Source organism: Saimiri boliviensis, chromosome 7 (assembly GCF_048565385.1).
Source record: "Saimiri boliviensis isolate mSaiBol1 chromosome 7, mSaiBol1.pri, whole genome shotgun sequence".
In the NCBI taxonomy this organism is placed as follows: Eukaryota; Metazoa; Chordata; class Mammalia; order Primates; family Cebidae; genus Saimiri; species Saimiri boliviensis.
Window position 1 is genome coordinate 92,673,626 of NC_133455.1, and position 27,574 is coordinate 92,701,199.

Consider the following 27,574-nt stretch of genomic DNA (forward strand, 5'->3'; position numbering starts at 1 on the left):
TACAAACTTTTTGTTTAAAAGGTGGCAAATGAGTTCTACTGACCACCAAAGTTAGCTAGGTTTCTGGGAAGCACTGACCCTGGGGCCATGTTTTTTCACCTTTCAAGGCCAAAGCAGACAATGGAGTCAAAGCCAAAAGAAGAGAAGCCAAAGGAAGATTAGACTTAAACATGAAAATCCATATCATACAAATTTATAACACAAATACCCCATCTTTTTCAACACTGCCATCACAGTGTTCACCTACAAAAATGTAAAGACTGATTCTACTCTTCCTAAAATCTGTATCTACCACTCAACTAGGTAAAATCTCATTTTTTTTTTTTTAATGAACTCCAACTGCTAACCTCCTTTGGGGGTAAAAACAGAAACAAAAACTGAGGATTCCATTTCTGCGCAAAGCAGAGAGTTAATGTAAGAAGATCATACTTTAACTGTGAAGACAAAGTGGCAAAGTTTCTTTGTAAAATGGAAGTAGGAATACCTAAGTGAACTAAAGCTACTACTCAGTACAAACAGCAGTCTTATGTACTTTGAGAGGAGTTTGTTAAGACCAATTTTCAGAAACATTTTTGAATCCTAGATAAGCCTAATATCAATGAACTGAAGATAATTTAATTTTTAAAAATAAAAGGATTATTTATTACCTCTCTTGAGCTACATCCTAAACAATTTCAAGAGATCTCTTGGAAGCTAATAAGAAACATGCAAATATCTTTTGCAAATAAAAAAATTTAACCAAGCCGGGCGCAGTGGCTCAAGCCTGTAATCCCAGCACTTTGGGAGGCCGAGGCGGGTGGATCACGAGGTCAAGAGATCGAGACCATCCTGGTCAACATGGTGAAACCCCGTCTCTACTAAAGATACAAAAAAAAATTAGCTGGGCATGGTGGCACGTGCCTGTAATCCCAGCTACTCAGGAGGCTGAGGCAGGAGAATTGCCTGAACCCAGGAGGCGGAGGTTGCGGTGAGCCGAGATCGCACCATTGCACTCCAGCCTGGGTAACAAGAGCGAAACTCCGTCTCAAAAAAAAAAAAAAAAAAAAAAAAAAAAAAAAAAAAAAATTTAACCTTTAATCATATGTTCTCTAAACAAAAAAATTTTCTTTAATGAAAACGGGCCAGTTGCAGTGGCTTACGTCTGTAATCCCAACACTGGGAGGCTGAGGTGAGTGGATCACCTGAAACTCAGGAGTTTGAGACCAGCCTGGCCAGTGTGGCAAAACACCATCTCTACTAAAAATATAAAAATTAGCTGGGCATGGTAGCGCATGACTGTAATCCCAGCTACTAGGGAGGCTGAGGCAGGAGAACTGCTTGAACCCGAGGTTGCAATGAGCCAAGATCACGCCACTGCACTCTAGCCTGGGGGACAAAGCAAGACTCTATCTTAGAAAAAAAAAAAAAAAGAAAGAAAATGAATTTTACTGTTTAATGAGAATAGATTCATAATTCAGAGATAAAGTATTATATATATATACATATATACATATATATACACACATATATATATATATATGCATAATAAACTTTAGTGATTACTTTAGCCATTATTTATAAGTGAATCTGAGTATCCACAAACTCTACCTTGAGGGTCTACTCTTTATTGATTATATCCCCAGCAACAAGAAACAAAACAAGGGCAACCCACTGCAACTCCAGATTGGCTGTCAGAAAATGAGAGTATGTGAGGATCTAGTGCAAACAAGGTAGGAACTGTTAGAGCCCGTGAATATTTCAGAAGAATAATGAAAAAGTGTGCCAGATGGGTTCACTTGCAGCTGGCTAACAACAAAATTTCTGACCAAAGACTAATGCTTCCTTACATAATTTACTAAGCACATTTCAGTTCCCTTCCACTACCAGCCTTCTCTTTTCATTCTTTTTTTTTTGAGACAGGGTTTGGCTTCAGTCTGGAGTACAGTGGTGTGATCTTGGCTCATTACAACCTCTGTCCCCTGGGCTCAAGCAACCTCTAATTCCCAGGCTCAAGTGATTCTCCCACCTCAGCCTCCAAAGTAGCTGGGACTACAGGTAGGCACCACAAGCCTTGGCTAATTTTTGTATTTTTTTAGAGACAGGGTTTTGCCATGTTGCCCACGCTGGTCTCACACTCCTAGCCTCAAGCGATCCTTCCACTTCTGCCTCCCTAAGTGCTAAAGTTACAGGTGTGAGCCACCACAACCAGCCTATGCCATACTGCAATTCTAAAGATAATAGTAGACTGTATTATTTCCTTCGGCAGAGATGGCATCAAAATCCTGCACAGTACTATTGCTTTAGTATACTCTACTTAGAACCACTGCTGAAGATCATAGATCCTAACAGATTTAAGCACTGTGGGAGTCAGCCTCAAGATAACTCTCAATGATCCTTGGTTCCTGGTATTCACAACCTTGTCAATTCAACTACTGCATCTATTAAAGGATTAGGCTGGCCACAGTGGCTCATGGCTGTAATCCCAACACTTCTGGAAGCCAAGGCAGGTGGCCCACTTGAGACCAGCCTGGGCAACATGACAAAACTCTGTCTCCACAAAAATAAAAATAAAAACAAAGGGCCGGGCTTGGTGGCTCATGACTGTAATCCCAGTACATTGGGAGGCTGAGGCGGGTGGATCATGAGGTCAAGAGATGGAGACTACCCTGACCAATATGGTGAAACCCCGCCTCTACTAAAAAATAAATAAATAAATAAAAATTAGCCGGGCACGGCGGTGCGTGCCTGTAGTCCCAGCTACTCAGGAGACTGAGGCAGGAGAATTGCTTGAAACTGGAAGTAAGCTGGGATCGCGCCACTGTACTCCAGCCTGGCGATAGAGTGAGACTCTGTATAAATAAATAAATAAAACAAACAAACAAACAAACAAAACTAGCCAGGCACGCAGGCACAAACCTGTACTCACAACTACTTGGGAGACTAGGGTATAAAGATCACTTAAGCCCAGGAGGCAGAGGTTGCAATTAGCTGAGATCATGCCACTGCTCGGTGACAAAGCAAGACTCTGTCTAAAAAAAGAAAGACATAAGGGAAGAGAAGAGAAGGGAGTGAAAAGAAAGAAGTATTATCTACTGAGTCCTTTTACACTTACGTTGTTGAGTCCTGTTAAGCAATTTATACATCTTCCTGCCTCCGGTCACTTACATGTAGATAATCTACTGCTAAAACAGGACGCGCAAACAACGAAATTTATAATTTTCATGCATAAAAAGCCCATAGTTGGTCCTGTTTTCATTCAGAATGTGATTTAGGTTAACATTATAGGTTACTAATATTCCTTTTAAGTATATAAATGCCCTGCTTTCTATCACATTAAAAAGGTGGGCTCTTTTACACATGAGAATGATTAAGTTTCTCTGAGACTGTTCTCTATACAGTTAAAGGGGCCTGGATTTGGACCCAGAAGAATCTATGTTGTGGTTCTGATTCTGCCACCAGCAGTGCAAACTTATGCAAAGCACTTTGGGAGGCTAAGGCAGGTGGATTGCTTGAACTCAGGAGTTCAAGACCAGCCTAGGCAACATGGCAAAGCCCCATCTCTAAAAAAAAAAAAAAAAAAATACAAAAATTAGCTTGGCATGGTGGCGTGTAATGCCAGCCAGGAGCAGTGGCTCAGGCCTGTAATCCTAGCACTTTGGAAGTCGGAAGCAGGCGGATCACTTGAGGTCAGGAGTTCAACACCAGCCTGGCCAACATGGTGAACTCTGTCTCTACTAAAAATACAAAAAAAATTAGCCGAATATGGTGGTACATGCCTGTGATAGCAGCTACTCAGGAGGCTGAGGCAGTAGGATCACTTGAGCCCAGGAGGCAGAAGTTGCAGTGAGCCATGATTGTGTCACTGCACTCCAGCCTGAGCAACATAGTGAGACTCTTCTCAAAAAAATAACAAGAGCCAATGTCAGTCACAGTACTTAGGAACAACTAATTCATCTTAATTCAACTTATCCTAAAAAATAACTAAAAAACACCAAGAAAAAAAAAATTTTTTTTTGAGACGGAGTTTCATTCTGTCAGACCCAGGCGAGTGCAGTGGTGCTATCTCAGCTCACTGCAACCTCCACCTCTAAGGTTCAAACAATTGTGCCTCAGCCTCCTGAGTAGCTTGGACTACAGGTGTGTGCCATGACACCTGGCTAATTTTTGTGTTTTCAGTAGAGATGGGGTTTCACCATGTTGGCCAGGCTGGTCTCGAACTCCCAACCTCAGATAATCTACCCACCTCAGCCTCCCAAAGTGCTGGGATTACAGGTGTGAGCCAAGGCGCCAAACCATATTTCTTTTATATATACATATATATTTTTTTTTCCTTTTTTCTTTTTTAGGAGTTTGGTTTCATTTACTCAAAAAAAATTTAGTAACTGTTTTGGCACTGTCATTACTGACAAAAATCATATTCATTTCCAGTAAACTGATAAGTTTAAAGAAAATGAGAAATGCACACTTGTCCTTGCAGAAGCTTTTCCAACTACTGTAACTGTCCCTTCTTTGGTATCCTAAGGTCTTTTGCCTGTTTGTTTGTTTGGCTTAAACATCTGAAACTCATAGGTAGGTTTTGGCAGGAAAGTCATTTACAGAAAGGGTCAGAAATGTTATCTTCCTTATAGCAACACAAACTGGGAATTTTAAAAGCACCAACAGCCAAAACATAGTAATACAATCAAAAGATTGACCCTACAATTACTCTGCTGCACGGAAAAGGAAACTGCAGGCATTCTCTGCTGCAAGTGCCAGCACTGATCACGACTTGTTTACATAGCCCTTACTATGGGAGACAGGAAGGGAGCTGTGAAGGACAAGTGTCAGATCTACTGCTGCTTCAAGACTTAGCCTTTCTGAAATCTCATTCTCAGCAACCTGAAGGGAGACAACCAGATTTTCCATCAGAGGTTTCTTGTACCATATAAACATGTTTCCATTCTACCTGACAACAAATAAATTGGATCAGTAAGATAGAGATCAAGAGTTTACTTATTTGTCATTGAGTTGCCTCTTCTGCTAACTAGCTTCTTCCTATCTTGTCACTAGTGTTTTCCCCTTTATAAAATAGAAAAATATATATATATATTATTTTAGCGTTAAGCAACTGAGATTCAAAGCTATTCTATTTATTTATTTATTTATTTTTGAGATGGAGTTTCACTCTCGTTGCCCAGGCTGGGGTGCAACGGCATGATCTCAGCTCACTGCAACCTCCACCTCCCAGGTTCAAGCAATTCTCCTGCCTCAGCCTCCTGAGTAGCTGGGATTACAGGTGCCTGCCACCACACCCCGCTAATTTTTTATATTTTTAGTAGAGACGGAGTTTCACCATGTTGACCAGGCTCGTCTCAAACTCCTGACTTCAGGTGATCCACTCACCTCTGGCCTCCCAAAGTGCTGGGATGACATGTGCAAGCCACTGCACCAGGCCACTCACTACTCTTTCTTTTCTCATTTCACTTTATTGATTGTAGAAAGGATTTGGGTTTTTTTTTTTTTTTAAGCGCTGCAGAAACTATGGATTTAATTTCTATCCCTCAAAGTAAATACCTGGCCGGGCTCGGTGGCTCAAGCCTGTAATCCCAGCACTTTGGGAGGCCGAGGTGGGTGGATCACGAGGTCGAGAGATCGAGACCATCCTGGTCAACATGGTGAAACCCCGTCTCTACTAAAAATACAAAAAATTAGCTGGGCATGGTGGCACGTGCCTGTAATCCCAGCTACTCGGGAGACTGAGGCAGGAGAATTGCCTGAAGCCAGGAGGCGGAGGTTGCGGTGAGCCAAGATCGCGCCATTGCACTCCAGCCTGGTAACAAGAGCGAAACTCCGTCTCAAAAAAAAAAAAAAAAGTAAATACCTGAAGTAGAAAACTCTAATCCATTAAATTTCTTTTTTAGAAAAACAATTTAAAAGCCACAATTTTATTTTTTATTTATTTTTGAGATGGAGTTTCACTCCTGTGACCCAGGCTGGAGTACAATGGCACATTCTGGGCTCACCGCAACCTCTGTCTCTTGGTTCAAGTGATTCTCCTGCCTCAGCCTCCCTAGTAGCTGGAATTACAGGCTCCTATCATCACGCCTGGCTAATCTTTCGTATTTTTAGTAGAGATGGGGTTTCACTATGTTGGCCAGGCTGATCTTGAACTCCCAACCTCAGGTGATCCACCCACCTCAGCCTCCAAAAGTGTTGGAATTATAGGCGTGAGCCACCATGCCTGACCAAAAGCCACAATTAAAAAAAAAATTTTTTTTTTATTTAAAGATGGAGTTTCACCATGATGGTCAGGTTGGTTTTGAACTCCTGACCTCTGGTGATCCACCCACCTCGGCCTCCCAAAGTGCTAGGATTACAGGTGTGAGCCACCATGCCCGGCCCCAAGCCACAATTTTTTAAACGCAAATATTGCCAGGCCAGGCATGGTGGCTCACACATGTAATTCCAGCACTTTGGAAGGCTGAGGAGAGCGGATGACCTGAGGTCGGGAGTTCAAGACCAGCCTGACCAACCTGGAGAAACCCCATCTCTACTAAAACTACGAAATCAGCCAGGCATGGTGGCACATGCCTGTTATCCCACCTACTCTGAAGGCTGAGGCAGGAAAATCGCTTGAACCCAGGAGGTGGAGGTTTCAGTGAGCACATATTGCTTTTTATTATTTCAAACCAATCATTTTATTTACCCTCACTCATTGTGAGTAGTAAACCAAAGTCCTACAGCTTCACTGCTATAAATTTTTCTGATGGTGTGTAAAACAGACATTCCTTAGAAAATCCTATTAAAAATGTCTGAAACAGAGCAAATGCTTAGTTTTCTGGATAATCTTGAAAATAGGATGTAAAATAACAAAATATAAAATCCCTAAGCCCTTATTTTTGTCACTAATTTTACTTTTTTTTTTTTTTTTGAGACGGAGTTTCGCTCGTTACCCAGGCTGGAGTGCAATGGCGCGATCTCGGCTCACCGCAACCTCCGCCTCCTGGGCTTAGGCAATTCTCCTGCCTCAGCCTCCTAAGTAGCTGGGATTACAGGCACGCACCACTATGCCCAGCTAGTTTTTTGTATTTTTAGTAGAGACGGGGTTTCACCATGTTGACCAGGATGGCCTCGATCTTTCGACCTCGTGATCCACCCGCCTCGGCCTCCCAAAGTGCTGGGATTACAGGCTTGAGCCACCGCGCCCGGCTAATTTTACTCTTTCTCAAAAAAACTCACGAGTTATTAACACGTAGCCAATGAAATTAGTCTCCTTTACTCTGTCTTGTTTCTCTTCCTACTCTATTTTAGGTGTCTGAAAAAGTATTTAAAAGGTGTTATCTAATAAGTGTTTTACTATAAGAAAGTTAAAGCACTGATTCTCTCTGAAAATAATCTCCTGCTCTTGTATGACATCCTCTGAATCCAGATTTTAACTTCTCATACCCTACAGGGAAAAGAAGTGGGGAATAAGCAGTTGAATCTCTCTTGGACTTCCTTATCCTAGAGAGCTCTACACGTTAGCCTCTCCTAAAATAAGCAATTTTAGAAAATACAATTAAATAGATTTTGGGGAAAGGAAAGCATTAAGGAAGAAAAAGACTTTTTAAAGAAAAAATATTTACAAAACTCATGCCAATTAAATCTGAGTGTTCTCTTCAATTCTAAGAGCATCTTTTAAAGAAGCTTAAAGCTTTATATGTTGTTGTGTAAGGAAACCTGATCAGACTGGAGAAAAGCTCAAAGGCCTATCCATAATCTCATCACAAAGGAACAGGGTCAAAAGGCAGAGATCAGGGAACAGGGTACAAAATAGTTCCCACACTTGAGAGAAAACAGAATCTAATTAGTTCAGAGACATTAAAAAAATATTCATTTGTAGGCCGGGCACGGTGGCTCAAGCCTGTAATCCCAGCACTTTGGGAGGCCGAGGCGGGTGGATCACAAGGTCGAGAGATCGAGACCATCCTGGTCAACATGGTGAAACCCCATCTCTACTAAAGATACAAAAAAAATTAGCTGGGCATGGTGGCACGTGCCTGTAATCCCAGCTACTCAGGAGGCTGAGGCAGGAGAATTGCCTGAACCCAGGAGGCGGAGGTTGCGGTGAGCTAAGATCGCGCCATTGCACTCCAGCCTGGGTAAAAGAGCGAAACTCCATCTCAAAAAAATAATATATATATATTCATTTGTGTTTACTAAAATAATACAATAATTTATACGTTAAGTCCCTAAGGCAAATTTGAATATTATGAAATAATGTAATTTTAAGAGCAAAAACTTTAAGAAGTTACTTTCTTCTACATTTGAAAAAAAAAAAAAAAACACCAATCTAACTCACACACATAACCAGTGCTTCACCTGTCCCTCAAAGACTGATGTTCAGAAAAAAGCTGTCACCTGATCTATTCAACAGAGTTCAATAAGCCACTGAAATAAATACTGAATGTACATAATGTTAACAGACATTTCATATTGGGCCTCTGCCCCGTAATGAATCAGCAAGGTTTATCTATGTCATGGCCTTATGTTCACATTGAGAAAAATTTCAATTTTTACTCCTGCTTAGAGATTTCATTCCAGGTAAAAGTAAATGTAATTTCGCTCAATGTTCATGAAGTAGGCTCAATACTTGGGCAGGAAACTCTTATAATGACTCCATGACTCTCCAACCGGCAATTAAATCTGCAGAAGCTCTGGGATCTAGGGCATTTGCTGGCTTTCCCTCTATCACTTCTCTTACTCTAACCACAAATTTTGTGTTCTAAGTGGCGGAGAGGATGAAAGAGTTATCAAGGAGATAAGGAGAATTTTGGCCAGGCACCATGGTACACACCATTAGTCCCAATGCTATCTCAGGAGGCTGAGGCAGGAAGATCCCTCGAGCCAAGGAGATTGAAATTGTAATGAGCTATGATGGCCTGTTAATAGCCACTGTGCTCCAGCCTGGGCAACATAGGGAGACTCAGTCTCTTTCATTTAAAAAAAAAAAAAAAAAAAAAAAAAGGGCATAGTGGCTCATGTCTGAAATCCCAACAGTGGGAGGCCAATGTGGAAGGACCATTTGAGTCAAGGACCATTGGAGACCAGCCTGTACAATACAGTGAGATCCTGTCTCTACCTAAAGTAAAAAAAAATTAGCCAGGTGTGGTGGCATATGCCTGTGGTCCCAGCTACTTGGAAGGCTGAGGCAAAAGAACCACTGGAGAACAGGTTGAGGCTGCAGTGAGCCATGATTGCGCCACCATACTTCAGCGTGGGTGAGAGAGTGAGATCCCGTCTCTAAAAAATAATAATAATAAAAATGTAAAAGGGAGGTAGCCAGGCATGGTGGCTCATGCCTGTAATTCCAACACTTTGGGAGGCTGACGCAGGTGGATCTCTTTAAGTCAGGAGTTCGAGACCAGCCTGGGCAACGTGGCGAAACCTTGTCTCTATCAAAAATACAAAAGTTAGCTGGTGTGGTGGTATGCGCCTGCAGTCCCAGTTACTCAGGAGGTTGAGGCAGAAGAAACTCATTTGAACCTGGGAGGTGTAGGTTGCAGTCAGCCAAGATTGCGCCACTGCACTCCAGCCTGGGTGACAGTGCAAGACTGTCTCAAAATTAAAACTAAAAAAAAAAAAGGGAGATGGAGGGGGAATTTTGGAATCACCAGTGTGGTTCTTAAGTTTTTGTTTTCTACCAACTTCTACCCTCTCCATACACTCAATACTTTATTTCCCTATTGGCCCCATCCACCAGAGACAAGATGATTTACAAGTGGTTCACAGTTAACAAGTCCTGTCAGTCCTTCACTATGAAGAATATATCAGATTTTACATTCTGGAACACACAGCTTTCATGTATTTAATTAAAATTGGATTGTAGCTAGAGCTGCCAATGGAAAAAAGAAGTCACTGCCAGACAGGAGTGAGAACAACCAAACAAAATAACCTATTTTTGCATAATCATCTTAAGAGTACCAATGCCTATGTTTTAATAAACTGAAATCACAGTCATAGTTCTAGGGAACAATGGCACGAAACAAAAGATGTCCAGTACGAAAGTTCATTTCCCTGGAGCTGAGCCAGAATATTTTGAAATCCTGACAGAAGTTTATTTATTAAGAAAAAGCATACACTTGAGACAGGAGATAGGAAACAGTTTTAAACAATCTGTTATCTTGTTACCCCAGCCATTTAAATTTCCTTAAAAGTTATGGTTAAAGTTGAGGATAACTTATCCTAAAAATAAAAAACACTGTGGTTCTAAAAGTAAATAATCTACAAGCTTTAAACCTATAACCAGCCACAAATTCCTACTGTTCAATGTATTCTTAAAGTTTGCTTCTCATTGTCATGTAATTCCAATTGATATGTTGGTGCTGATTCTTGTGACAAAGGAGGACTTCTACATCAGGGGATTGTGCCTACCCACTACCCCTCAAAAATAATTTACATCTCTGCCCAGAGAAAACAATTCCTTTTTGCTATTTTAGTCCTGATCTACAGCAATAAAAAATTGATGTAAATTTAATATCCAGAAAGAATATCATTAGCCTAGCCAAGTGTCCCCATGTTTTCTCAAAGGACCACAAGAGAAGGAACAAGAAGAAAACTGAAGGGATACTGGAAATAAAAGGTACTAAACCTGAAAAGGTGTGAGATAGAAGAAATTTCCCAGTTTCAGGCGGGGTGTGGTGGCTCACACCTGTAATTCCAGCACTCTGTGAGGCCAGGCAGGAGGATCGCTTAAGTCCAGGAGTTTGAGACGGCCTGGGCAGCACAATGAGACCCCATGTCCACAAAAAATTTTAAAATTGACCAGGCACATAGCAGGGCCTGGTGGTGCATGCCTGTAATCCCGGCTACGCAGGAGGCTGAGGCACAAAAATTACCTGAACACAAGAAGAGGAGGTGTAGGTTGCAGTGAGCCAAGATCATGCCACCTGCACTCTAGCCTGGGCGATAGAGCGAGACTGTCTCAAAAAAAAAAAAAAAAAGTTAACCAGGCATAGTGACACATACCTGTAGTCCTAGTGACTCAAGAGGCTGAAGTGAGAGGATTGTTTGAGCCTGGGAGGTTGAGGTTACAGTGAGTTATGACTGTGCCACTGTACTCCAGCCTATGTGACAAAGCAAGACTCTGTCCCCCCAAAAAAGAAGAATGAGGCCAGACACAGTGACTCACGCCTGTCATCCCAGCATTTTAAGAGGCCAAGGTGGTGGATCATTTGAGGTCGGAAGTTACAGACCAGCACGGCCAACAAGGTCAAACTCCGTCTCTACTAAAAAATACAAAAATTAGCCAAGTGTGGTGGCGGGCACCTGTAATCCCAGCTAATCAGGAGGCTGAGACAGGAGAAATGCTTGAACCCAGGAGACAGAGGTTGCAGTAAGCCGTGATCATGCCACTGCACTCCAGCCGAAGAGACAGAGAGACACACCATCTCAAAATAATAATAATAATAATAATGAAAGAAAGAAAAAGACAAGTGAGAGAAAGAAAAAAAAAGTTTCTGCTGGAAATGAAGGTAACTGGAGGATTCAGATAGACATGTAAAAGTTTTTTCAGGCCAGGCATGGTGGCTCACAGCTGTAATTCCAGCACTTCTGTAGGCTGAGGAGGGAGGATTACTTGAAGCCAGGAGTTTGAGACCAGCCTGTGCAATGAAGCAAGAACCCATCTCTACAAAAAAAAAAATGTTTTTAATTAGCTGGGCATGGTGGTGCACAGCTGTGGTCTCAGCTTCTCAGGAGGTTGAGGCAGGAGGATCACTAGAGCCCAGGACTTTGGGAGATCAAGCCTGCAGTGAGCTATGATCACATCACTGCATTCCAGTCTGGGCAGCAGGGTGAGACCTTATTTCTTTAAAAAAAAAAAAAAAAAAAAAAATTCTCTATAAAGTTTTACATGATGACACAAGAACTTTTTTGTCAAAAGAATATTTATTTTTCTACAGGTTTTTCTCAAAAAGGGATAAATAAAAGAGTAATAGGAAGTGGCGTCATGAAGACCAAGATGAAAATAAGGGTGATCTTTTAAGAAGGGATTAGAGAAAAAAGTACAAAAGTGTGGTCTATGAGCAATCTTGTGCCAAGCTGTACTGAGGAATTAAGATTATCAGAAATTTACTTAATTTACATTATCACTTCTACACCAACGCTTTCTCAAACCATAGGATAATTTCCTGTTTAAATAAATGACAGAGTATGTTATACCATAAAAAGGGAAGAGAAGGGAGGTGCAAGAAAATATAGTTGCAAAGCTGAAACCTGAAACCTGGATTCTCCAGGTATGGACAGGAAAAAATTAAGCAAAATTAAGTGGATTTTCATCAGAAGGTCTCTGGGAATCTATAAATATAAATTTAAACTTAAAAATTCTTAAACTTGCCAGGCGCGGTGGCTCAAGCCTGTAATCCCAGCACTTTGGGAGGCTGAGGCGGGTGGATCACGAGGTCAAGAGATCGAGACCATCCTGGTCAACAAGATGAAACCTCGTCTCTACTAAAGTTAAAAAAAAAATTAGCTGGGCATGGTGGCACGTGCCTGTAATCCCAGCTACTCAGGAGGCTGAGGCAGGAGAATTGCTTGAACCCAGGAGGCGGAGGTTGCGATGAGCCGAGATCGCACCATTGCACTCCAGCCTGGGTAACAAGAGCGAAACTCCATCTCAAAAAAAAAAAAAAAAAAAAATTCTTAAACTTAAAAATACCTTTAAACTGGGTTTCACAGTTTAAATTCCACAAACTATATCTAAGGATTCAGCACTTCAGTCTTCACAGCAGGGCTGAATGAAAAAATTCTACAGGGTCGGGCGTGATGGCTCAAGCCTGTAATCCTAAGCAGTTTAGGATATCAAGCCTGGCTGACAGCTTGAGCGCTGGAGTTTGAGATCAGCTTGGGCAACATGGTGAAAAATACAAAAATTAGCCAGGCGCGGTAGCACACACCTGTAGTCCCAACTACTTATGGGACTGAGGCAGGAGGATTGCCTAAATACGGAAAGTGGAGACTGCAGTGAGCCAAGATCGTGCCACTGCACTCCAGCCTGGGGGACAAAGTGGGACCCTGTCTCAAAAAAAAAAAAAAAAAAAAAAAGATTCTACAACCCCAACATTATTAACTCTATCACATTTTTGTTTGTTTTTAGCACACATCATCTTTTGGATTTTTTTTATTATAATCTATAAATGCTCTTTCCAAAATACTGTAACACTGTATAATTGAGAAAATTATCTAGAAACAATCCAGATCAGCAAAGGTGTTGAGAAATATACTCCCATGGTGTCCTCAGATAATGCACAAAATAATTTACAAGTCTAGAGGAAAGTAAAGCAAATAGACTACTTCTGTAGTGATATTTCTAAAAGGCTTTATGAATATGTGGACACTATCCATAGCTCATCAGTAACAGTAGCTTACCAGTAGCATAAAATAGATTTCCCATTATGCATGGGGCTATGATGCACAATTACTGGTTTGATGCATATAATGCCACCTCTCTCCCACCCAATAAAAGCACATAGGAATGAAACTAAGTGAAAATGATTCATTAGAGGGAAGACCTTGAATCCATTCCATTTATTTTAAAATCCATATCATAATCTCAGTATGTCTACTATTGTTAATAATTACTTGTGACCTAGCTCATGAACAGTAGGCCCATTAACATGTCATCACCCAGCAGCTGAGGACAGCTGGTCTGAAGGACTCAGAGAGGCAGTAGAGCATAAGGAAAAAGCGCTCCTTTGCAGCCAGATAGCCTGGGATGGAATCTGAGCTACCAGCTTTCCTGTCTTTGGGCAACTCACTGAATGTTGCCCTTCTCATCCACAAAATGAGAAAAGTAATACTTTCAAGTTATTGTGAGAATTAGTGTTTATAAATCACCAACCACAGTTCATGCTTCATAAATGTTAGCCATTTTCATAGTTTCCTAGTAAAAAGGTGACTTTCTGGGATTACTTCTGACTTACAAATGCTAGCCCGTATCTTTGAAAGTCATTTAAATAAAGCATTATTTCAAAATTAGCTTTCTGCATGAGTGATGTACCAAGTTTTTAACAAAAGAATAAAAAGTAACCCAAGAAACCCATGTTAGTAAAAATAATTACAATATTTAATTTTGAATACAGTTAGTGAAGTTATGGATTCTTGGGAAAGGTTCAGAAACCTGAGAAAGCCAGTCCTCCATGCTCTTCTATCCTCAGGATATGCTGTCTCAGCAGCAGGTAAAATAATAATATTTTCATTCCTAGAATTCTCAGTTCTTACCTCTTCATTCTCAGCCAGCCTTCCCTGCATTTTATTTGAAAAGTAATGCAGACCAGGTGCAATGGCTCATGCCTGTAATCCCAGCACTTTAGGTAGCCAAGGTGTGTGGATCTTCTGAGGTCAGGAGGTTGAGGCCAGCCTGGCCAACATGGTGAAACCCTGTCTCTACTAAAAATACAAAAATTAACCCAGAGTGGTGGTGGGCACCTGCAGTCCCAGCTACTCAGGAGGCTAAGGCAGAAGAATTGCCTGAACCTGGGAGTCGGAGATTGCAGTGAACCAAGACTGCACTCCAGCCTGGTGACCCTGTAATTCCAGCACTTTGGGAGGCTGATGCGGACGGATCACGTGAGGCCAGGAGTTCGAGATCAACCTGGGCAACATGACAAAATCCCATATCTACTAAAAATACAAAAATTAGCTGGGAGTGGAGGCAGGTGCCTGTAGTCCCAGCTACTTGGGAGGACGAGGCAGGAGAATTGCTTGAACCCAGAAGGTTCAGGTTGCAGTAAGCCAAGATCACACCACTGCACTCCAGCCAGTTTTTTTATTTTATTTTATTTTATTTTTTTTTTGAGACAGAACAAGATTCTGTCTGAAGAGACAAGACAAGATGGAAATAGGAAAGGAAGGGAAAAGGAAAAGGGGCAAGGGAAGTAAAAAGCAAAGGAAAGAATAAAGAAGAGAGGAGAGGGGGGAGGAGAGGGGAGAGGAAAAGGAAAGGAAAGGAAAAGGGAAAATAAAAAGGAAAGGAAAGGAAGAAAGGAAAAAGGAAGGGAGGGAGGGAGAAAGGGAGGGAGGGAAAGAAAAGTAACGGGGAAAAACAGTTTTGTACCAAAAATTTTGGAAATCTCTGGCCAAGAGGACCTCTTACATAGTGCCATCTTAAAAAGTCAAGCCTTAGGTGGAACAGTGCATTGTAAAGCATAATAGAAGATTATAAACAGGAAAAAAAAAAACATAAAGGATTAAACTTTATAAAAACAAAGAGAACTGCCCTGGCTGACTGTGCCCAAAGCTGAAGGAAAAGGCTAATACATTTTATAGATGAAAGAATTTTTTTTTTTTTTTTTTTTTTGAGACAGAGTTTCGCTCTTGTTACCCAGGCTGGAGTGCAATGGCGCGATCTCGGCTCACCGCAACCTCCGCCTCCTGGGGTCAGGCAATTCTCCTGCCTCAGCCTCCTGAGTAGCTGGGATTACAGGCACGTGCCACCATGCCCAGCTAATTTTTTGTATTTTTAGTAGAGACGGGGTTTCACCATGTTGACCAGGATGGTCTCCATCTCTCGACCTTGTGATCCACCCACCTCGGCCTCCCAAAGTGCTGGGATTACAGGCTTGAGCCACCGCGCCTGGCCAGATGAAAGAAATTTTATTAGCTCTTCACAAAGCTGTTTTATACCTTTTTAAAATAAATTAATCATTTATGCCTTCTCTTGCTTTTTCATCAGTCTCAAGCTTCTCATTTTTAAGAAAATTCTAGCTTTCATTTTAAGGTTTTTATTTTATTCTATTCTATTTTAGAGACAGGGTCTCCCTCTGTTACCCAGGCTGGAGTGCAGTAGTGTGATCTCAGCTCACTACAACCTTGGCATCTTGGATTCAAGTGACTCTAGTGTCTCAGCCTCCCAAGTAACTGCGATTACAGGCAAGTGCAACCATGCCCAGCTAATTTTTGTATTTTTAGAAGAGACGGAGTTCTACCATATTGGTGCGCATGGTACAAACTCCTGACCTCAAGTGATCCACCCGTCTTGGCCACCCAAAGTGCTAGAATTACGGGAGTGAGCCACTGTGCCTGGCCCACTTTAGGGTTTTTTAAACGCACACATAGGCCAGGCACAGTGGCTCACCCCTGTAATCCCAGCACTTTGAGAGGCCAAGATGGGTGGATCCCTTGAGCCCAGGAGTTTAAGACCACCCTAGGCAACATAGAGACACCCCACCTCTACAAAAAAAAAAATTTTTTTTTAATTAGTCAGGCATAGTGGTGCACACTTTTAGTCCCAGCTACTTGGCAGGCTGTGGTAGGAGGATCACTTGAGCCTGGGAGGCTGAGGCTGCCGTGACCTGTGATTACAGTACTGCCCTCCAGCCTGAGCTATAGAGCAAGACCCTGTCTCACTCTTGTTATAAATAAATAAATATAATATTTATTTGTTATAAACAAATATTTAAAAGTTTGAACATTATTCTAAATATAAAAGAAGTTATTAGAGAATTTTAAGTAGAAAAAATTATTCAAAGATCTCACTATTATTCGGGAGCTGCCAGTATCATCCTTACTACAGTAATAATCTAGAAATTAATATGTTAATTTCAAACAGGAACCTCCGGGTCCTTAAAGTCCATGTAGATAATAATTGGGAGTCCATTAATTGACACTAACATTTGAAAATGCTTATTAAAAATTGTAGCTTTCCTGGAAAGGGAACTGTATACAATAATTGATTTTCTCCCTTTCCTGGTGGCTGATTTAGTAATTACTTAATCCGTCCTCACGTGGTACAGTTATCCCTCAGTATCTATGGGGGACTGGTCCCAAGACTCCCAGGATGCTCCAACCCCTTACATAAAATGGTATGGTAGCCAGGCGTGGTGGCTCAAGCCTGTAATCCCAGCACTTTGGGAGGCCGAGGCAGGTGGATCACCAGGTCAAGAGATTGAGACCATCCTGGTCGACATGGTGAAACCCCATCTCTACTAAAAATACAAAAAATTAGCTGGGCATGGTGGCACGTGCCTGTAATCCCAGCTACTCAGGAGGCTGAGGCAGGAGAATTGCCTGACCCCAGGAGGCGGAGGTTGCGGTGAGCCAAGGTCATGCCATTGCACTCCAGCCTGGGTAACCAGAGCGAAACTCCGTCTCAAAAAAGAAAAAAAAAAAATGGTATAGTATATACAGATAACATATGCACATTCTCCCGTACACTTAAAATAATCTCAGGTTACTTACAATACTTAATACAATGCAAATTCTACGTAAATGGTTGTTTGCTGTATTGTTTAGGGAAAAATGGCAAGAATAAAAAACTGTGTATGTTCAGTACAAATGCAACTACTGTTTACAGTTTTTATTTTTTTTGAACACTGTATTTTCAATTCAATGATGGTTTAATCCACAGATTGGGAGCCCTTGGACATGGAGGGCTGACTATAAATGTGGTATGTATTAGTCCTCTTGTTCTATGACATTTAGGATTTTTTTTTTTTTTAGCTAAATTAAGTTTTTTTACTCAAAAACAATGTCAGACCCCAAGAGCAGTAGTTGAGAAATCATTAATCTCATTTAACACTTTTCAAGGCAGATGAGAACACTGATGCATACAGCTGTCAAAGTGACAAGCCAGGCCCAAAATCTCAGTTTCTGACTACTGTACTGACTGCCCTGCCAGCTATGGTTTCACAGGCATTCATATATTTCTTTTAAAAGCTATAAACTCACCTAATGACAAATTATTTATGCTAAGGAATGATAAAACCCAGTAAGAAAAGCAAAGACGTTTTTTAAAAAGTTGAAAGTGGCATATTTCACAGTAAAAGCCTTTATTTATATAGTAACACCTTATCTTTATAAATATTCATTGACAAAAGCAAAAATATCATCAAATATATACTCTTCTAACTCTCCGACAAATGAAGAAATGCATGCAAACGAAATTACTTGTGCTGACCAAAGAAGAAACAAACTAGGTCAGGTCATAAAGGCCTGCCCAGTCGTTTCCCCTTTAGTATCTTTTCCATATAGAGGAATAATAAGATAATTTCATTTGACAATAGATCTGTATACTGGTAGATTTTACAATCTGTATAATCCAGCATATGTTACCAGAGACAGCAAATGTAGTTGTTATGGGTATAAATGAATTATGTCAGACAGACCTTCAATCCAGGTTTCTTACTTACATGAACCACAGTAATTAAATTCTCTAGACTCAGTTTCCTCATGTGTACAAAAGGGAAAACAATGCCTATTTCCTAAGGTTGTTGTATGGACTGAATGAGTTAACACCTATAAAGAATTAGCACAGTGGGTGGGCACAGTGGCTCATGCCTGCAATCCCAGAACTTTGGGAGGCCAAGGTAGGCAGTCACCTGAGGTCAGGAGTTCAAGACCAGCCTGGCCAACATGGTGAAACCCTGTCTCTACCAAAAAATACAAAAATTAGCCAGGCATGGTGGCATGCACCTGTAGTCCCAGCTACTTGGGAGGCTGAGGCACGAGAATCACTTAAACTCAGGAGGTGGAGGTTGCAATAAGCAGAGATCACGCCACTGTAAACCAACAAGAATTTAGCACAATGTCTGGTATGTGGAAAGCACTATATAAATGCTATTTTACTATTACTATTTCATCATAGATTCTTACAGAATAGTGGCCATGACTTATGTATGTACTCCATAATCTGACATACTATAAGCATTTAACATTAAATTATCCAAAATATAGTAGCTAGTTATGCTTTTATCAAAAACAAAATTTATATCATTATTAAACAAAATGCTAAGGATCAGGCATATGGCACATGTTTCCTAAAGCATCCTGTATAGGAACCATCTCTACTCTTCAGAAAATTATAGAAAAGGAAAATGTTGGCCGGGCGCGGTGGCTCAAGCCTGTAATCCCAGCACTTTGGGAGGCCGAGGCGGGTGGATCACGAGGTCGAGAGATCGAGACCATCCTGGTCAACATGGTGAAACCCCGTCTCTACTAAAAATACTAAAAATTAGCTGGGCATGGTGGCGTGTGCCTGTAATCCCAGCTACTCAGGAGGCTGAGGCAGGAGAATTGCCTGAATCCAGGAGGCGGAGGTTGCGGTGAGCCGAGATCGCGCCATTGCACTCCAGCCTGGGCAACAAGAGCGAAACTCCGTCTAAAAAAAAAAAAAAAAAAAAAAAAAAAAAAAGAAAAGAAAAGGAAAATGTTTTCTTCTGTATGGAGCTTTATGGAAATCATGACTAACAATGCATTGAATTCTAGATATTTACTTTTATTACTTTAAGAGTATCTGTGACCAACAGTGGAAATACAAGCAAAAGCATGTGCATAGGAATTTTAGGACAGTTTGTCTTAACATCTCAGCAGCAGAGACAACTTGTATTCCTCCAACCCCCTTTCTCTCTCCCTGTCCCCTTTTCTTTCCCTTTCTCTCCTCCCCGAAAGACACTGTCTCACCCTCTTCCCCTCTCTTGTCTTCCCACTTCTCTATGCTGGTGTGTCTTGCTTTAAAAATGGGCCATATGCTTGAGCCTTGGAGTTATTACAGAGAATTTATTTTCACTCACATTTGGGCCAATTTCAGTATCAAGAGTTTTACTTCCAGTAGATTTCCAAAATCAAGTGATCATTATACTACAGTGTCTTACTCTGTTTTTGTGTTGCTATAAAGAAATACCTGAGGCTGGGCAGTCTATAAAGAAATGGCTCAGCTGGGCATGCTGGCTCACCCGGACAGACTGCTTGAGTACAGGAGTTCGAGATTAGCCTGGACAACATGGCAAAATCCCATCTCTACAAAAAATACAAAAGTTAGCCAAGCATGGTGGCACATGCTTGTGGTCCCAGGTACTAGGGAGACTGAGGTGAAGGACTGCTTGAGCCCAAGGAGGTCAAGGCTGCAATGAGCCAAGATTATATCACTGCACTCCAGCCTGGGTAACAGAGACCCTATCTCAAAAAAAAAAAAAAAAAAAAAAGAAAGAAAAGAAAAGAAATAGTTTGTAGTTCTACCCAAGAGGCATGGTGCCAGCATCTGCCTCTGGTAAGGGCTTCAGGCTGCTTCCACTCCACAGATCAGAGATCACATAGCAAGAGAGAGGAATGAAAAGGGTAGGGGAGTGGTGCTAGACTCTTTTTAACAACTAGCTTTTGTGGGAACTCATAGAAGGAGAATTTACTACCTCCAGGAGGGTACCAAGCCATTAACAAGGGATCTGCCCCCGTAACCCAAATATCTCCCAATAGACCCCCACTTCACACATTAGAAATCAAATTTCAATGTGAGGTTTGGGGACAAACAGCCAATCCAGCACACAGCAACTACATCTGCAATCTTCTTTGGACTCATGAAAATGAAGGCTGATCCTTGTACTACTCCTTCCTCAGCCCCCCAGCTACCTGGCCAGCAGACCTTCCAAACTATCAAGAATCTATTGTGAGCCAAGGATGTCAACAAAGCTAACAACTGACACAGTACCAATGGTATTTGCATCAGGGGAGTTTCTATCCCACCCTAAGCCTATACACCTGGTCACTGTTTTTAAAAGACAGACTTCAGCATAGTCTTGACTATGACATTCAGTCTGGAATCAGGGCAGTTTTGAAATGCTTGCTGAATGAGTCAAGCTCATCTTTTTTCTGAGCTTAAAAAAATAGAATAACTATGGGGAGTAGTGGACAGGAACCACCAGGCACTAGTCAGGTGTCTACTGCTGATCAAATGTGACCTGCGGGGGCCCTTACTCTCTGAGGCTCAGTTTTTTCACTGTAAATATGTCTAAGTTCCCTTCAAGAATGAATGTGACATGATATTGTCAGTCTTGACTAAATTTTATTATACTTAATTGAATTCAGATCATGGTCTCCACCATCTCTACGCTCTTTTGAAAACCACACCCAACACAACCAAAGCTAAAAGTAGCTAGAGAGAGACACTAAGGAAAAGATCTAAACAAAGTTCTATGGCAGAGATCTCATCCATCAGACTTCAACAACTATGAGCAGGATTGAATCCAGGCTACCATGGGAACACTTTTAAAATACTGTGGGCCAGGCATGGTGGCTCATACCTGTAATTCCAGCACTTTGAGAGGCTGAGGCTAGTGGATCACCTGAGGTCAGGAGTTCAAGACCAGCCTGACCAACAAGGTGAAACGCCATCTCTACTAAAAATACAAAAATTAGCCTGGCATGGAGGCGTGTACTTGCAGGCCCAGCTACTCAGGAGGCTGAGGCAGGAGAATAGCTTGAAACCAGGAGGGGGAGGTTTCAGTGAGCCAAGATTACACCACTGCACTCCAGCCTGTGTGACAGAGTGAGATTCCATCTCAAAAAAAAAAAAAAAAGGACAAGAAAAAAAGAATACTCTGGTCATCACATAATTTGTAGACTCATATGCAAACTTATATTCATTCCTTCATTAAACACTGTGTACTGTATATAAGACACTATGAAACAGGAAAAGTCCCTTCTCTCTTGGAGGGCTTGTGTATTTATGTTACTTAATAAAGCCCTCATCATGTCCTTCATTTTCCCATTGCTCAAAAGATTCGCTGCTGTAAATTTAAGCCATGTGTATTCCTATAGCCAGATCTTAAAGGAAATAAGAGCTATAAAATGAGATTTCAGGCCAGGCACAGTGGTTCATGCCTATAAATCCCAACACTTTTGGGAGGCTGAGGCAGGCAGACTGCCTGAGCTCAAGAGTTTGTGACCAGCATGGGCAACACGGTGAAACCCAATCTCTACTAAAACACAAAAAATTAGCCAAGTGTGGCGGCATGCACATGTAGTCCCAGCTACTTGGGAGACTGAGGCAGAATTGCTTGAACCCAGGAGGCAGAGGCTGCAGTGAGCCAAGACTGTACCACTGCACTCCAGCCTGGGCAACAGAACGAGACTCCACCTCAGAAAAAATAAAATAAAAAAAATGAGATTTCAAAATGATGTCTGCCTTCCCTAATGTCAACTAATTGCATAATTTACCTCCATTTATACCTCCTTTCTTCTACATGCAATAAAGAATCCTGCTGTGAAACCTTTTCCTTATCTTTAATATTTAAAGGAAATGTAAACATTTCTCCTTTAACACTTAAAGGATGTTTTGTTTATGGACAAAGTGCATCTTAAAAATATACAGTGAGTAGGAGAAGCACAACAACTAAGATGTGGTGCAGAAAGGACAACAGGTAAATATATCAGAATATACAGGTGGATATCACCAGACAGTTTCTAAGTCCTCCATTTTAAAATATATTTTAATGTATATATTTAGATTATTTTCAGCTATTAAGGGATCTACATATTTGAGATGAAAAAAGTCTTTTCCATTGCTGTTTAAGCTGGGTTTTACTAGGAATGTCTAAAAACTATTTGAAGCCTTGATCACTTTTATTATAAGGTCTTAGGCTATTTAACTGTTACTGTTTTTGATTTCAAAGTCCTACCACCTGCAGAGTGTGAATTCTAGGAACATGCGTATGTTAAGAAAGTCTGAAGCAACTAGCAGAATGTATGTTTAATAAAAGTCAATTAAGACCTTCTACAGGCAGGGTGACAACTTGCTAAGAAACTGTGATAAAGACAGATCATCTCCAACAAAGCAAAATAGAAACTTAACTATCATTAACTTTGAAATTAATGTCGCAAAACAGAAACTACCTTCTGGCTAATTTGCCTAACAGTTTCATGATCCACAAATGTTTCTCTACAGAAATAGTCAAGAAAATTCTTAGCAGAGAACATGATACTATATTCTCCTGTTTTCCTGCCATGTCACTATCCATACTCCTCAATCTCCTAGGCTGTCTCCTCCTCATCCTCCCCACCTATGTATGCTAGAATGGCCCCAGTGCACAATCATTGAGTGTCCTCCTCTCTTTTCTATCTACACTCAACCCTTAAGTGATTTCATCTAATTTCATGGCTTTAAATTTACACCTACAGTGCAGATCTTCCTGAGAGATGTCTTGTCTATGTGACATCTCCATCTCAATGTCTAATGGACACATCAAACTTAGTATGTACAAATCTGAACTGAACCCCAGTCTGATTCTCCATCAGTCTTCCTATTTCAGGAGAGAAGCTTACAGTTGTTCGGTCCAAAAATCTTGGAGTCATCTTTGATCACTTTCTTTGAACCATATTCACAGAATTCCTAAATATCCATACAAGTTATCAGCAAAGATTGTTGGCTCTACCTTCAACATCTATCTAGAATGAGTCCTTCCTGACACTTCACCAAACCAACAGCATCTCTTACCTTAAATACTTTTTTTTTTCAGACAGTCTCCCTCTATTACCCAGGCTGGAGTGCAGTGGGGTGATCTCAGCTTACTGCAACCTCCACCTCCTGGGGGTTCAAGCGACTCTCCTGCTTCAGCCTTCGAGTAACTGTGGTGGCGTGTGCCAGCACACCCGGCTAATTTTTGTATTTTTAGTAGAGATGAAATTTCACCTTATTGGCCAGGCTAGTCTTGGACTCCCGACCTCAAGTGATCCACCTGCCTCAGCCTTCCAAAGTGCTAGGATTACAAGTGTGTGCCATCGCATCCAGCCTCTCACCTCAAATACTAAAAGAGTTCCCTAACTTGTCTCTTGTCTCTACCCCTTCCCTTTTATAGTCTACCCAACATGGTAGCCACAATAGCTTTTAGAAGGTACATCAGATCTTGTCATTACTCTGCCCAAACCCTTCCAGTGCTTTCCCATCTCAGAGTTAAAAGCCTAACTACTACAGGAGGCCCTATACAATCTCCCCTGCCCTTTCTCTTTGATCTTACCTACTACTCTCCCTCTCCCTCAGGTCCAGCCATACTGGACTCCTTGCTGTTACCAGCACAAACTAGGGACTGTCCCACGCAGGGTGTTTCCACCTGCTATTTCTTCAGGGGTGGAAAAAAAAGAATGTGTTTTGTCACCTGCTGTCACAGCCTGCAATGCTGTGCCCCTAGGTGATCCATTTGGCCTACTTCCTCACCTCCTTCAAGGCTCTGTTCACATGACATCCTCCCTGTGAGGCCTTCCCTAACCATCTTATTTAAAATCACAACCCCACCATCCCACCACTCTGCTGGTATGTCCCTAAATCCACTCCCCCACTTTATTTTTCCTCATAGCACTTATTAACATCTGGAGAACTATATACAATAGGCACTCTATGTGGAATCTGCATCCACAGATTCAACCAAGCACAGATTGAAAATGTAGTTAGGCCTACAATGGTTGTATCTGTACTGAACATGTACAGATTTTTTTCTTGTCATTATTTCCTAAACAACACAGTATAACAACTATTTACATAACATCATAATGTAATAGGTATTATAAGTAATCTAGAGATGACAAAGTATAGAGGAAAATGTTCATACGTTATACACAAATACAACACCATTTTATTATAAGAGACTTGAGCATCCAAGGATTTTGGTGTGGAGGACACTCTAAAATCCATCCCCCATGGATACGGGGGGATAACTGTATTTTCATTATCTGTTTACACTAAAACCTATGCTTCATGATGGCAGGGATTTCTGACTGCTTTCTTCACAGCTGTCCCCAGTGCCTAAAAAACAGACTACAGATAGACTCTTTCAAAACCAGGCAAAATACATTATTACCTGAATACATTAAATATTATGAGAAGCAGAAATCCCAATCACCCGCATTCACACATTTTGCAAAGAGAGACATCATAGTTTGCTTCTTAAAAATGCATCAAAATCTAATTTTTGCTTTTGTTAACGTCATTTGCACTGTCCCTAAAGAGTCCTAGGTCACAGTTAAAAGGTTCTGTTTTAGCTTCAGTAGGCAAATGGAGAAGAAAAAATACAGGCTTTTTTCCTTTCATCAGTCATCACTGACAGAAGGCCTCCAAGTGACCCTGGTGCCACAAATGTTCAGGATGTTTAGGGAATAAAAGAGTCTAAAAAATAAGACTGTCCCTTCACCAATCTCAAGAGAGGAATCTCTCTAAATCTTTCTGCAGACTTTTTCTTTGCATCCTTTAACAAAGCCATTCTTAACATGTACATGAAATCTTAGTTGAAGAAACAATGTGATTACATAATTACACATACAGAAAAACCTGGACCCTATTCTCTCCAAAATTTTAACTGAAACTAGACTTACAATTTTTGTTGAAAATGTTTTATGTTTCTACCTCCAAAGAATATGAAAAAAAAAAAAAAAAAAAAAAAAAAACACGCTTTCCTGTGAAGCTAAGAAAAAGCTAAGACGTGGGTTGGTGGGGACTGTTATTTTAAGGCTTAACAGTTTTGTTTACTATTGTTTATTATTTAATGTATTCTTCCCAGCTCCCCCCACCCCCACCAAAGGGAAAGTGAAAAATTCACGTTGGTGCAATCAATAAGGAATTATTGGTCCAATAATTCCCTAATGGTCCAAAGGAAGTTGTTCTGAAAGGCTATGACCTAAGTCTTTAGCACTGACACAAAGTTCAGGCAGTAGATGTCACTTGTCTCACCCATTTAACGACAACAACAAATCAAGATTCAGATCCCGCGGAGGCAAGCAGAAGGGAACAGGCGTGAAAAATGAAATCAGCGGTTTCTCCCCGGCCTGCTCCCGACACTGCGCACTCCGCCGCCCCCCCTCCGCGCCCCCCGCATCCCCTTTTAACGGCCCCTTTTCCTGGCGTTGTTTCCCCCGCATAGCCCCGCACTGCGCCATCAAAGGAGTTAAGAGAAGGGACCCGTGCCCCTCCGGGAAAACCAGATACTAACACACGGTGCACCCAACTGAGTTTAAACTCGGGAACAGTGTTGGCAGTGTCAACATAGCGCGGTGCCAGGTCCCGAGCGTCCAGAGGTGCCCGCCAGCTCCCCAGACGCGACCAAATCCACAGGATTCCAAAAGGTGACTTGGCCGGCATCGCCGAGCCGGAGGCGGCGCAGAGAAAAGGAGTCCAGGATGAAGTCCGACCGGCCCCAGCCAGCGCCGCGCTCGCTCGCACTGCCACCCGCGCCTTCGCGGATGCTACCCGCGGCTGGAGCTGAGCCGGGTCCGACTGCCCCTCCCCGAAGAGGCCCGAGCGCGGCGTCACGTGCGGGGCCGAAACTTCGCGGCCGGGGCGCGGAGGCAGGCGGGTGGGAGGCAGGCGCCGCGGCCAGGGGGCAGCCCGCACGCCCGGTGAGTCACAGGCCGCCTCCGCGTGCGGCTACGGGCGAAGGGGCCCGCACCCCAGGCGGGGGCCCTGCCCTTGGGGCCACCCCCGCGCCAGTTATTAATAACCCAGCGCCCGGAGGCGAAAGCCCCGGGTGGGCGCAGCCGCACAGCCCGCATGCGGAATAAATAACAATGTCATTAAATCGCTCCCGAGCGCCCGTTCGGCCAGAGAGCGACGGGGGGCGCCGCCGGGAGCTGACTTTGTCTGGATCCCGCACCCTGCCTCCCGCGCGTTCCCCGCGCCCCTGAGGGGACCCCGCGCCGCCGCAGCCCTGGCCTTACCCGCCAGCTCGTCAGGCTCCAGCCCGCTGTCCGCGTCGATCCCGCACAGCACGAAGTAGTGCGCGAAGCGGCAGGCGGCCGGGGAGGAGCCCGAGCCCGGGCCGGGCGTCGCGCCGCTCCCGCTCATCCCGGCCGCGCTGCTGCAGTGGCCGTGGCCGCCGCCGCCGCCGCCCGAAAAGGCTTTCTGTGGAGGCTGCCGCCACCGCTCCGGCTGTGGTCTCTGCTCCTGCCCTAGGGCGACACCGGCGCACCCATGGCCGCGCAGCTGCCGCTCACCGCCGCAGCCTGCCTCCTCGCTCCGAGCGGGGGAAGCGGCCGCGGGCTCGCGCGCGGCGGGTCCAGAGCCCGACTGGGTGGGGGAGGGGCGCCGGGGGAGTGTCGGCCTGAGAGGCCCGCGCCGCCGCAGCCGCGCTCGCGAGCTGGGAGCCGCCGCGTCTGGCGCCCGCGGGTCAGCTGAGCGGCGCTGGGGCTGTGGGAGCGCAGGGCGGGCGGGGGCGCCGAGGCTCGGCGCGTGCGACGGCGAGGGGTGGGGGGCGCGCTCGCGAGGCCCGGGGGCGCGCGCTTCTGCGGTGAGCGCGCACCCAGCGGGCGTGGAGGCCAAGCCTGGCGCGGGGCCGCCTTGGTGCCCGCCGCCCCGGCTGCGGCTTGGAGGGCGATCCTGCGCACACCCCCTCCTCGCCCTGGCCAGCCGGTAAGAGGGCTAGCCTCAGTCTGGGGGGACAGTCTTCTAAAGGGGATGTCACCCATCCTAATTTTTCTTAATGCAGCTTTGGGGAAGGTGAACAACCGCTCTGAGATCATTTCACATAACGGTCTGAACCATCGTCTTTTAAACTGTGACCCGTGTCGGGGGTGCCTGCCTCACTTAAGGCCCTTCCTTCCCCCAGCCCTCTCCCCATTTACAGGCCATCCTTCCTCAGTGACTTGGTGACAAGTCAACGGTGAGGGGGAAAAAAACACAACACAACTCAATAGCCACAAAGCCTTGAGACTTCTAGAAGGAGTGCCGTCAGCAACCCCCGCCTTCTGTCATTTATCCTGACATTTTCCAGGTCAGTGTAAATAGCCAAGGCGCTCCAGTTCCGCACCCTGGGCCCCTCCGATGTTATCGGCCCTCCCCACTGGTATAATCCGAGGCTAAGGCAACAGGAATTAGACCCTAAATTCT

At 43.2% G+C, this 27,574-nt stretch overlaps 1 protein-coding gene across 6 annotated transcripts in view; it reads right to left on the bottom strand.

Moving 5' to 3' along the window:
- DENND5B (DENN domain containing 5B) overlaps positions 1–26,742 on the bottom strand; it is a 207,736-nt gene extending 180,994 nt beyond the window's left edge. For 4 of the 6 annotated variants that reach the window (XM_074403026.1, XM_039472384.2, XM_074403025.1 and 1 more), the window contains exon 1: positions 26,407–26,741. In XM_074403026.1, the coding sequence (XP_074259127.1) occupies positions 26,407–26,533 (127 nt within the window). In that variant the 5' untranslated portion in view covers positions 26,534–26,741. Of the gene's footprint in view, positions 1–26,406 lie in introns of all 6 variants that reach the window. The other 2 variants (XM_074403024.1, XM_074403023.1) reach the window with 1 other exon arrangement.
- Between the last annotated feature and the right edge of the window lie 832 nt (positions 26,743–27,574).